Source organism: Python bivittatus, unplaced genomic scaffold (assembly GCF_059951505.1).
Source record: "Python bivittatus isolate LINGU-HERP-01145 unplaced genomic scaffold, Pbiv_v1 ctg000220_np1212, whole genome shotgun sequence".
Taxonomy (NCBI): Eukaryota; Metazoa; Chordata; class Lepidosauria; order Squamata; family Pythonidae; genus Python; species Python bivittatus.
In genome coordinates this window covers 23,054,292-23,067,572 of record NW_028277048.1, presented here as the reverse complement: position 1 = coordinate 23,067,572, position 13,281 = coordinate 23,054,292, and the positions used below count along the sequence as shown (strand labels likewise).

At 43.4% G+C, this 13,281-nt stretch overlaps 1 protein-coding gene across 1 annotated transcript; it reads right to left on the bottom strand.

Moving 5' to 3' along the window:
• Positions 1-1,213: 1,213 nt before the first annotated feature.
• On the bottom strand, positions 1,214-13,018 carry INPP1 (inositol polyphosphate-1-phosphatase). The gene is made up of 6 exons (XM_015887720.3): positions 12,635-13,018; positions 8,579-8,785; positions 7,801-7,861; positions 6,016-6,216; positions 5,263-5,443; positions 1,214-3,919 (listed from the first exon to the last, which is right to left on the bottom strand). Exons 2-6 carry the CDS (start codon positions 8,780-8,782, stop codon positions 3,424-3,426), a joined length of 1,143 nt encoding a protein of 380 aa, XP_015743206.1. The 5' UTR covers positions 8,783-8,785; positions 12,635-13,018; the 3' UTR covers positions 1,214-3,423.
• Between the last annotated feature and the right edge of the window lie 263 nt (positions 13,019-13,281).

Sequence of the window (13,281 nt, the reverse complement as noted above, 5' to 3'; positions counted from 1 at the left end):
ATTCTTCCTGGGACACAAACATTTTTTGCATTTATTTCCATTTCCTTGTCACATCATTAATATTTCCATACAAACTCTAAGTTATTCCAGCATTCTCTTATTTCACTTTCATCCTAACTCATTCCATCACTTTTATTTTTAATTCCTGTCCCTCTGTTGGAGGCTTCTTCTTTAGCACCCTTTACATTTACATCAAAATGGCTCTACATTCGCTTCTTTTGATCTTAACATTCTTTCTTCTTGCTGACTGCATCCTTGCAACTATCTTTCTAGCTCTATACACAGTATACAATATCTTTCTTTCATTCTCATTTTTGCAGCAGTCATTCCATTACAATTGATGCATTTTTTCACATCCACAGCCTCTTTCACTTCATCACTCTACTGAACATTTCCTTTCCATATTTCCTCATAGCAGATTGTCATGCTCTGACCCAAGCAGTTTTCACAACCTCTTTCCTTTTTGTCTACTTTCTATGTACTGAGAGATTAAGCTAATACTTTTTCATACATGATTTGTACTTTTGCTTCTTATAGTATTCTTTCACTCTCATTTCTTTCACTTTTCTTTTCTTCCATGTCCATTTTCCCCAAGATCCATTCTTGACACTCCCAACTAATGGTCTGTTCCCACATTCAGAACATCTCATCGTCCTTGTATCCTCACTAATTCTCTAACTCTTTCATCACAAAGAATCCTGCTTTTTGATTAACTCCTTTTCCATGTGTATGGATGAATGGACTTATGCTTAGTCAAAACAAACAGACCTTTTACTAAGCAGATATTCCCCAGAGAGTCACTGTTCTCACGTACTCTTGGGCTTCCAAATGGCTGAATTACTTTTTCTGAGGTCTATCATCTTGTTCCACCCATCTACCCATGTCACCTAGCAGAATAAATTCTCCCTGGGATCACGTTCATGCAGAATGTTGGACAGTTTTTCCCCAAACTCATTTCCAGTTCTTTCATTATCACCATTCACTGAAACATAAGATGTAGCTATCGCCAGCTGCTGATCTATGCATTTCTACTTTCATATGCACTCACAGCAGCACCAGCTAATATTTTCTGATACAAATTTCATTCATATTTAAATCTAACCCTTCGCATCCCTGCATGTCCTCAACTGCATTCCACAAGATCAGGCTTCTTCATGCAGGTCTATTACATCCTTCCCCTTTCTCATAGTTTCACAGATACATAATATACATATCTATTTTTCTTTCTTTCTTTCTTTCTTTCTTTCTTTCTTTCTTTCTTTCTTTCTTTCATTCATTCATTCATTTCATGCTTTTTTCTACCTACTCTTCTTTCAAATCTCAGTCTTCTATATGGCTTGGTTATCACCAGATGGGCCATAGGTACTGATTTCCACCACCCATCACGGCTTTAATCAATCACATAATGTTTTTCAGCCAACAGAGGATGTGTAAACTAGGTTATCAGTCTTAGCCATATCTGTGTCATATGCAACTTTCCCTACTTACAGTAAGGACAATGTCGGGAATCTAGAGTTTCTAAAAATGGTGCTTCTTGTATTCAGCCTCTGTGTGACTGAAAACCTAATTCCCAGTATCATGATACTGTTGTTTATGAACAATCACGTCTTTCAGGAATCTTTTTTGTTTTCTATCTTCTTGTATTGCTTTGGTGATGGACTGGATATAATCAGCTGCCCTTTTTTACCTTTGACTCTGACTTAGTATGTTGTGTGAACCCAGCTATTCTGGGTTAAAACACCTGATAATGGTGTCTCATGTTGCGCAAACCCAATGAACTGGGGCTTGGACAAACCATGGTTAAACCAAGGCATGTGTGGTGCTTAAGTCATACTTGAATCTAGTCATAAGGGTGCATTGATGAGGGCAGGCATGACTGTGGTCTGGAGGACATCTAGCACAAGTGCGCTCTTTAACTTGGGGTTACGTACTGCTTATTAATGCTACCACGTTTCAGCTACTCCACTAGCATATAATTACTGAGCAAGCAGCTCAGCTAAAGGAGTATTCTGCCAAGGCCTTTGCAATAATGGCTATCCTAACATGACCAATTTATTTTAAATTAATTACCATGACAGAAGATAAACTAGCACTTAATGCTTTCAAATATATTGTTTATTATAATATTATCTTATTTAATAGTCCAGATACAATGTCTGAAAAAAAGAACTGAGAAGGCTTTGTACAATTTTGATCTTAGATATACTCTACTGTTAAAAAAAACACTGCAAGGCCTTTATAAAAAGTAAACATATACTTTACAAAATTAGTACTTTGCAGTGATGATTTCTAGTCCATTTTTAAATCTAAATCTGTATCTGTATCTAAATTAAACCTGTAATTTGATTCAGCTTTCATTTAATGAATCTAGTCCCGGTACCTAAATTTAACAGTTTATGATTTTTGTTTATAATGATTAATTAGATGCCTAGGAAGTATGGATGGCAATAAAGAAATGTTTGGCTGAATACTGTCCATGCCTTCTTCCCTTCCTCCCTGAATGAATTCTTAATGTTTCTTTTGTCACTTGCAGAGTATACATTTTTAAATAAACATGCTTTAAAAATAAAACAATACAGATCCTCAGGAAACTGCTTTGATTAATTTGCAAGAATTTCCACCATATCAGATTGCCAAAGATAAATCATAAATTCATAGGATAGTGGCATGGGAGAAAATTTCCCAAATTGCAGTATATATTCGCATTATATAGCAATTTTATATATATTCACATGCCATGACGCCTTCCCCAAAGCCTCTCTATTAGAGATTCCAGCCCAGGTCCCCTTCCAGAGAACTGAAGTTCTCAGAGTTTCCTCTGAGAGAAAATGCCTTTAGGTTAAATAATGCTAGCTGTCGATGCTCCTCACAGTGTTACAAGGGATCCAAAGACTGATTAAACTTGCTTCCTAACATGAAGCAGGACCATAAATCCCATAGTCCCTCATAGCTCAAGCTACATTTGCTTTGCTGCTACTTAATCCAGTCTGTGCATCACAAGCATTGCAGAAATTGTGCCTGTCCAGGAAGCAGCAGCAAGAAATCCTGTGCGGCACCCTATGCCGAACACGAGGGGCACCTAAACAGAGATTATTTAAAGGTCCCAGTGCACGTTTGCTGTGTTATCTATGATACATATTACCCACGCAAGAGAAATGACACACCAAGAACAGAAGGGGAACAATTTAAGAAATACTTGCCCTAGTGCCTGCCCTGCATGGGAAGAAGAGTTTTTATTGATGCAGCCAGCGAGGAAAAGCAGGTCAAAGGCATGACGTCTGTACCACCCCTATCCCAGGTTGGCATATTGCCACCATCAATATCTGATTGGTCCATTAAAATATTAGAGTCACTGAGAGACTGCCTTCCTGCCCCTCATGCACAGGCAGGCCTCCCACCAAATTGCACTGATGGGGCTGTGTGTTAGAAAATGTCTGCTGCATTTGCCAGTGTGGCCATCACAGCCTCCAGATGTTTGTGGCAAATGTAGGCTACGAGCCCTCCTTGATTTGCCCAGCGCTCAGCACCCACGGAGTCCTCGACGGGCTTGTTATAGGTCAGTTCGGGCAACCGCTTGCGTTGCCCGGCACGCCAAGCCTGCAGGGCCGCTGAAAGATCCACGATGCCTCCACCGAGGGCTCGCAGAAGGGCATGGGGGCCGCACGAGTCCCACTTGAAGGTACTGCCTTCCGAAAGCACGTAAGCGTCAGCAAGGCCCAGGGCGACGCAGAGCATCTTGTAGCCAGCGCCGGACGCAAAGCAGAGCCGCTCACCGTATAGAGGGGCCAGCGCTTCCTGCAGCGCCACTGTCTCGTTGCTGCTCAACACCCCACGGGGGGAAGGCCGCTGCTGGGGTGGGCTCAGCGAGCTTAGGTTGGTGCCTCCGTAGGAAATGCCCCAGTGGTATTTGCTCTGCCATCTGCCAAAGGGAAAGGGTCAGCGTAGCTTTGCTAGGAAAAGCTCCACCATTTTGTAAAATCAAGATTGGGGTGAAACAGCAGTCACTTTCCCTCAGCCCAACCTACCTCATAGGATTGTTGTTGTGGGGAAAATAGGAGGCAGGTGTATTAGGTACATTCGCTGCCTTGAATTATATATCCAAGAGTCACTTGGATTGAGATGGGTGACTATAGAAATTGCATAAACAGATAAATAAATATTCAAAAAGTTGAATAATAATAGTGCTGCTTTTGAGAAAAAGCCTTGAGTAAGTTGAAGAAGGCGGCCTGGGTGGCAGTCAGTATTGCAAGAGGAGAATGCAGCAATTGGGAGGAGCAATGCCTTTGCTTAGTTGGAAAAGGGGAGCCAGGACAGGAAGAGGGACAAATGTTTTCTGAGGCAAAGGAAAGGGAACACTACAGGAACCACTTGGTGGAGTATTTTTACACAGTAATTGATGTTCGTGGCAGCTGTACTAAGCCTACGGCAAGGTCTGGGCCATTCCTTAGGTGTAGAAAAATGCAGATCTTTTAAAAGCTCTGAGAGGCCCAAGGAAGAATGTTCATTTGAGCTCCCCTTTCTTTTTTTCACTGCATCTTATAGCAATATAATTTTTGTATCCATTGTTTCTTGCCCATTGAAGTCAGTGGCCCAGTAAACAAGAGTACATATCGTAGGCAATGTGAAATACTGTTATAGCTCCTGGGCTTATATTTTGATGGATTAATTTTACTCTCTTGAATGAAAAGTATTGATCCACCCGATTGTTTCAGTGGAACATTCTTTGGATAAACCCCTCTCTATAAGTGGAGCCTGGGCAGTTATCCCATTGCCCCTCTAAAGTCTGTGACTGGCCAGTCTGAGTGAAGAGGAACAGGTCCACAGCAACCATGGACTTAAACAGACACCCCAAGTAGTGGGCTTGTGTCAGCCCTATAAGGTAGACCAGACTAAGAAACCAATCTCATATAGATGAGGATTACCATTATTGTTACAGCTATAATAACTAAGTCTTGCAAGTCTGAATGTGCTTCCCTCCTCACTTTATCTTTGTATGAACTAGGGAGGGGCCCGTCTGAGGCATTTTCTCAAGTTAGTTTCTTGGAATGGGCTCAAGCTGCACTTGTCTAATCAGTGCCTTGGTAGTGGCTCTTCCTCTGTCCTTCAAGGCCATTCCCTATGCCCTCTACAGTCTGCTTCATCTTCCATCTGCATCCATGTTGATGTACCATAAAGAGAAAGGGAGAATTCCAGGGCTAAGCCAACCCTAGCTGAGCCAGCCTGGCCCAGGCAGGCAAGAGTGACCCATAATGCCATTGTTACCTGCAGCTGTTATAATGCAGCTCCTCCCGGAAGAAGGGTTCATTGATGATGCCAAGGACAGGCTCACCCGAGTGACGGTTGTATACTCCTATCAGCACAAGTGCTGAGTGAAGTCCAGATGGGTAGATGCCATCCACAGGCACCACACTGCTACACCCACGGATGTACTGATTAGTGGAATCTGAGAAGAGAGAACCCAACAAATTCAGCTTCCTTCAGCAAGGCTTAGCACTGGTAGAATAGATGTCAGAGTGCTCCCCATTAGATCAGACTTTAAAATAGTATTAACTCTATTCCTGATCAACGTATACTGGATACAGGCTAGGAAAAGACACCTGGCGAGACAGGAGAATATCACTATTCGAAAGGAACAAGACTGGATATGAGAGTCACCGACCCTCTTTTATATAATCCAGTCTATGCCGCAGATACAGAACTCAGCACTAGAGAAGGACTGTGCCTAATTGGCCTCTGTTGTGATGGAATGGAATTATGAAGGCCAGGCTCAGGGAGATAAGCGTGTTCTTAGTTCGCTGGAGGAGCGTGGGAAGTTCAAGAGGATGAGGCTGGCACCTCCCTGAGGAATTCACGGTGTTGTGGCTGGCTGGCTTGGGGGCTAGGTTTCAATCTGGGGAGATTTCTGTCTGGAGGTTGTAGCTAATAAACACAGTGGAACTGAATTTGCATCATCTCTTGGAGTTCATTGGGCTAGACCTGACACTATTGCCCAACCTTCATCTTCCATTCTATTACCGATGGGGTCGATCCATACGGCCAGGCTCTCTGTTGAGATAGTCACAGCCACATTGTCCAATGCTGGGTCCGAAAGCACCACTTCCTGATGAACAGCGGCTGCCAACAACTCAGCTGCCGTCTGTTTCCGATCCAGGACTTTCTGCAGCAGGGCAGCAGTTTCCTGCTGGGTGGGGCAAACCCGCACCACCACAATCTCCCCTGCAAAGGCAAATAAAGTTCAGAGAATGTTCAAGAGGGTCTCTCCCTTGGGTCTTGCCACTACTGATCGAGGGGATCTTTCAGGGAACACATTTATTCTCAAAGACCCTTATATGTTGGGCAAGCAATGAGAATTATTTAATGCCACACTTTTCAGACTGTGCTCAGAGGAACTTTTAAGTTTCATTGGAAGCTTATCAGAGACTCTGTAAGAAAGCCCATAATGATGGGGAAATTGCCTTGTTCTCTTCCACCACAACCTGTGCTACTACAGCTTACACAGAGAAAGATTGGGTGAGTTGTAGGATACTTGTTTCTAGCTAGTTGATCTCAATTTACAAATGGGTTATACAATACTCTAGCCCAAGGTGGTTCACATCAATAAGATCTCTGCAATATTTATCTTTAGTTTTTTTGAGGAATTACTTTAAAAAAAAATGGGGCAATCAGATGTAATAGAACACAGGATTTCTGTTCTTCTAACAGGCACTTACAAAAAGGAACATTGGGAGGTGCAGTATTTCTCAGTAATACAAAAGACGAATCTATTGATGTCAGTTTTGCCAGGGAGATCAGATAGGAAACACAACCAGTTGAGCTTATTCTACTTTATTGTAAGGCTACATTAACAGAATCTTGTAAGTCTGATAGTACAAATCTCCTGCCATTTCTTTTACAGCCTGAGAAGTTAGGGAGGTTCCTTTCTGAGTTTTTTTTCTCTTTCCATTATGTAGCTGCGGGCTATGTCCTCTCTTATCTGATAATTCCCTAGGCAGCATCTCTTCCCCCCATCTCCCAAGATCATTCTCACATACAGTGCCATTACATTTGATAAGTCCTTCTTCTGCAGAGCTAAAACATACAGGAGCCCTGTCCTTTTTTTGCCCTTATAGGACAATCTTCAACTTGGCACCTCTAAAAAATATTACCTTACCACTACTAATTGCCCCACCTAATACAGGCACTGGGCATATTGTCTGTGAGTGAATAATGGCGGTTGTAGCACTCTAATTCATCTGAAGGGCACTAACATGGGGAAGACTGCCTTAGGGAAAAAAATAGGGAAATGGCCATACATTAGAAGGAAAAAAATTCCTGGCACAAGGCCTTTGACTGTACATTTAGTATAAGACCTAGCATTTTAGGGCATGTTCCTCCTTCACATGAAACTCCAATATGTCTGGCAGTGCTCTTCCTGAATGGAAAGTCTCCCTAAAACTTTTTCCCCAAGGCTCTTTGCAATGTACAGGAATTCTTGTAAAGAGCAGACATCTTTGCAGGGATGAAATTTGCAAGAGGCCATCAAAGTAAGCCTGGAACAGGTCATGGAAATATTTCTCTGAAGAAAATGGGAGCTGGAAGCAGGAGAATGACTCGATTAATCGAAAAGAAGATAAAGCATGTCAGAAGGACAACCTGCCCCAATCTAGCTCCCTCTAGAGGTATTGGGACAAGAACTCCCAGAATTCATAGCCAGTGTGCCAGGTGGGAATTTCAATCCCACACATTTGGAAGGAGTCCAGTTGGGGAAAGTTATTTCAGAGGATAGGCTGGTACTTTCTCCTCTCCATGCCCATTACTCACCAAGTCCATTTTCAAATTTGTTGGACTCCTCACCACAAATGTGATCTTGTAGTTCTGGAAACTGAGAACAACAGTGAGAAAGGGTAAGTAGGGAAAAGAGAAAATGGTACTGAGGGGAGAGAGAGGAAGACACACCTTAACCAGGCTGACATGCCTGATCCAGGCTACAGCTATTCTGGGCTCAGTGATTCTGCCGTGTCCCATTCCAGGTTGATCCCCTGGATGAGAAGGAGACAGCTGCATGTTGCATCAGTCCCAGGCAGTTTAGAGCCCTACCCATGGCAACTCACTCCAAAGTGAGCAAGGGCTGAAACTCCTCTATAACCATTTTACCTCAACCATGAATTTATAATATTCTCTTAAGCAAACCAGCATCTCTAAGTCTTTACTACCTTTACCCCATAGGAGAAGAATAATGCAGGTCCACTTTACATGTTTATTTGGGGACTAAGAAATGATGTGTGAAGAGTCTGGGATACATGAGAATAGCTATCACACTCAACCATATAAAACTGAATGTATTATTCAAATGGATGATAGATGAAGGTCCATCCTGAGTCCATGTCTGCTCCTACTTTTGCAAATGCAATAGGTTGAGTTACTGCTTTCCACTGCAGGTTTTGTCTTTAGAATATAACAGTTTAGAGTAAGTAGAAGAGCTCCTTTCAGTGAGAATGGAGAGGAAAAGAGTTTAAATTCTCTAGGATCCAGCCCAATCTCCTATACAACACCTTATTACATTTCTCATGACATAGGGAACCCTTCCCTAAGAAGATACCTCTTTTCCCACGTCATGCTTGATGACTTCTTGGATCAGCACGTCAGCCAAAGTCTTGAAGTCCTGTAAGAACTTCTTATTCTTGTCCACACCTCTTTTCTCCTCGATGAGCAGGCTGAAGAGGGCCTCCTCTTGGCGACATAGCTGGGCAATGCGGGCGGCTTTCTCTGAGGCAGCCAGAAGGCTCCTCAGAAGAACTGCCATGTTCTATACAGAGGGAAGAGAAAGGGAAAGGTTTGGGTAGGAAAATACACAGAAAATGAAACCCTACCTTGGCTGAGGAACAGTATCCAGACGGGGGATGGCATGGATGCTGAGAGCTTGCGTGTTGCAGTGCTGGGATTGCGACAGAAAATTGCCCTTAAAATAGCCCAAGATCACATGCCAAAATTTAGTGGCAAAACTGCTCATTTTTAATGACATTTTTGCCTCCCACTGGTAATTAAGTATGTTGTCTTTACCTGTTTAGCTTGTAAAGAGAAAAACAAAACAAAAATGTTCAGCTTTGCTCCCAGTGACACCCCCATACCATAGACATGGCTCCAAGAACCATCACCATCATAATAACAACAGCTACTACAACTGCAATAGGCTGAAGAAAGTTGCGCACGCTTAAACTGTAAGTTAGAGAGTGCGATGAGGTTCGTTTAGGTCAAAATCTCCAGTCTACCACAAAATTTCCAGGCTGGATCATTGCTTTCCCCCAGCCTAGCCTACCTCGCAGAATGGCATGCTGTTCTGAGCCTCTTGGAGAAAGGCCAGATGAAAACACGAATAAAGCAACTGTTTTTCATACAAAGGAAATAAGCTCCCCGGAACTTTTTTTATTGGGACTTATGGATACTGAATTAGAAAAGACTCGCAGAAGATTAGTTCTGTATATGGTAACAGCAGCAAGGTTATTATGTGCACAAAGATGAAAGAGTATTGAAATTCCCACAATGGAGGAATGGATCGTAAAAATGTCAGAGTTAGCAGAAATGGCAGAATTGATCTGTTTGGTCAGGGAGAAAACAAGGGCTTTTTTAAATGACTGGAAAACTTTTATGGACTTTTTGCTAAAAGAAGAAAAAAGTGAAATGATGATTTACAGATGTAATGATTGAAACAGATGAGAATTAAATAAGGGGCTGAAGAGATTTCTGGAAGAGTTAAGAGGGAGGGGAGACAATAGGTTTGTTAATATCTGTTGAAGAGAAAGTCAGAAGTCATTATATTTCATAACTATGTTGTTTTTCTCTTTTTTCTTTTCTTGCACTTCTTTCTTCTTTCCTTTCTATCTTTTTCTTTAGATTTGTTTTTTTACTTTATGTAAAATATAAAAAAAAAACACCAAAGGAAGTAAGCTCCATCAAACAAAACAAGCTATATTTGAAAGTAAATATTCATAGGACTGTACAGCAAGAGCACTAGTACATACACATATAGACTCCCACACACATACATGTAGACTGAACATTTGTTATTAAATTGCATCAATATAACACTCTCTGACTCCAGTTTAACTGCTAAATATGAACCAAATCAAACCACATCATGCTATCTGGAGATGGCAGGGAGTTGGGGGTGGAGGGAGAGACTCCCAGATTAAGAGTTCAGTCTTATGCATATTTACTCAGACTTTACATGTCCATTGCGCAGCACTAGAAATACTGAGCCAATACTTTCCACCAAGGAGATCTGGAAAATTATTCCAGCAATGTCCATTTCACAAAATTGTGTTTACCTTAACACAGCAGAAGCCCTGAGATTTGTTTTCTTTTTTCTTTCAACTCTGTGTTATTATTATATTTTAGTTTCTACTTTTTGTTCTGCAAAAATGATAACAACAGAAGCCTTGGGATTCTGACCTGATTTCTATCACAAATGGGAGAAATGGATAGTTTTTCTTTCAATTGGCACTTCAGCCTGAAAGATACATGTATGAAAGATACATAGATGCAGTAGCAGAAAGTGCATTGTCCAGAAATGTCCCATCTCTTTTTTGTGGGAAAGCACACCCAATCCCATTATAAAATATACATTAAATAGAGTGAAGGGACTGAACAGGTGGCAACATCCAGCCCTTTTTGGCTGATCTCTCCCACCCCCCAGAATCTAAGCAGGATCACACCTGGTTAGAGCTTGGATGGGAAACCACCAGGAAACCCTATGTCTGCAGGATATATTGGGAAGCTGAAAAAATATCCTGGAAGATGCTAGTGGTAAATCACTTTTGTACTGCTGCCAAAAACATGGATGATATCACCAAGAGTCAACATCAGGGTGTGGGAGTTTTTATTAACCAAACAGAAAAATAATATTGCAAAATGAAATTTGACAATTTCCTTGTTGGGGATAGATGAGGCAATACATTTATGTATTTTGCCTTTATTAATTGAATGCAAATCAGAAAAAGAAAAAAAAAACACAAAACAACATTAGGAAAAAAGAAAAGAAGTACCAAAAGAAAATAAAGGAATAATAATAGTTTTATATTGAAGAGCTTGGCTTCCCAGTTTGATGGGGTAATAAGATTTGCTGAGTAAAGTGATTTACTTTTGAGTTACTACATTTTTTCTCTAGGTTTATAAATATATAATAGCAAAAGGAGAATCTACCTGTTACAAAGAGGGGGACAGAAGTTATGTAGGAATCGACTGTTAATCTCTGGACGATTTGCCCTCAACTGATAAGATTTTCCAAGCTCCCTGTTTAATAACTTCAACCATAAAGTAATTCTCCTGTTTTCATCTTAAAACTGTACAGCTGAAATGAAGAAAGATTGGAATAACTGGGAATTGATTTTTGCCAAGAACTCCATTTTCTTCTGCTACTCAGAACAAAGTCTTGGGTTCAGAATTCCTTAATTTAAAACTCATGGCTTTTCTACCTGACTCCGACTGTTGGGTCCCAAAACCCTAACTGCAAGTTAAAAAAAGGAAAGAAGAGGGAAAGAAATGTCCTGCCAATCTGAAATCTGCTTACCCTGGCTAATGCACCCTGGATCATCCACTTCAGATTGTACAGACTCTTCCAGCCACTCCTCAACATTGGCATCCCTTTGGTCATGCTGGCTGGGGATTATAGTCTTTGAATTCCAACACATCTGGGGCCACCAGATTGGTATTATGGCTTAACTGTGTATCCTTATTTTTGATATTTATATTTAACTTCCCCACCTTCCCCCCCATAAGCAGCTCAAGGCTAAATCATTCCCCCCCAATAACCATGTGAAGAAGGAAAGGCCAGTGGATAGTAACTAGCTGAAGGCCACCCGGTTAGCTTCACCACTGAGAGTGAAAGTCTGAGCAGTCTCTCTGTTTCTCCTTCAGTCTCCAGACAATATGCAGCCACCGATTCCCGAGGGTCAACTTTTAAAAACGGGGTGTGGGCAACTCCGTGTTCATTAACCCCCAACTAAGCCTACATCCCAGGGCCGGATCACCACATTTGGGCACCCGAGGAAAGGGCTGCAAGCACCTTCCCATCCCCTCGCTGGGGCCAAAGCCGGCGGGGATCCGCGCTGCGGTTGGGTGCGAGCAAAGAAAGGCTCCACGTCAGGAGGCCAATAAGCAGCTGGGAGCGGGGCCTGGCTGCGGGAGAGCGGCGTCTGAAGGGCCACACGGCCTCCTAAAGCATCTTCCCCGCCTCTGGGCAGCGGCCTGCCTGTCCTCTTCACGGAGGCTCAGGCGAGCAGCAGCAGCAGGAAACAGGAAACTCCCTGAGAAGCTGCTGTTCCCGGCTCCCCGGGGCTCGAAGGCACGGAAGAGGCTCCTTCCCTCGTGCCGCCGCTCCGGCTTGCCTCCCTGCGCAGCGCCCACCATCTCTGCGCCGGGAGCAGAGGGCGGGCAGGCGCAGCCCCGGCAGAGCCCATCTCGCGCCCTCAGGGGGCTGCGGCGCCCTCCCCTTCCCGGCACCGGAGGCGGTAAAGCCAGCCGCCGGCCACGCCACAGTAACGCCATCACAGCCGGAGCAGAAATTGAAGAGCGCGTTGGTCTGCCCCCTTCGCCGCCTCCGACCTGGGCAGAGAAGCGAGCTGCCACCCAACGGGCGCCGAGCCAGCCCTTCACTCACGGTCCGCTACGGAGCTCCGATCAGCCGGAGGTCAATCCGAGGCTCAACACGCCCTTTCCTTGCTCCCTCGCCGGACCGTCTTCGGGCTGGGGCTGGGGCTGGACGCAGTTTTAGCCACGTCCGTTCCGGAGCAAAAGCCGTTTAGGAGACTTTGGATGGTAGCTCATTGATTGCGCGTGGAGTACTGTACAGTAAATCCTTCCAAGCAAGGAGGCGGATCCCCTAATCTGTCTGGTTTCAAACATGTAATTCTTTGTTCCGCTCGTGGGCGTGGAAACTGCCGGCGACGCAACGCTCAGCTCACTCCTAGTTTGTGTTTGTATTTCCTTATTCAGTTCTATTTGCGGCTCGATCTTCACCGAAATACCTCGGGGCGGAACCATTTTCCCTCCCGAAATGAAGGTAGAGGCTGCATCCGCGTTCAGCGACTGACTCATCAATCCATTACCCACATCCTCACTCAGATTCACAGCAGCCCAGTACGGTACTCTCCTCGCACCCCAACATAACTAGGCTGTAACGCATGTTATTGCAAGGGATACGCTTTCGTGAGCTGCAGCTCATTTCATCTGATCGGTATGGTGATCCGTGTCCGTATAATAGCATCTGATGCATTGAACCGCGGCTCAGAAAAAAATATCCCGTGG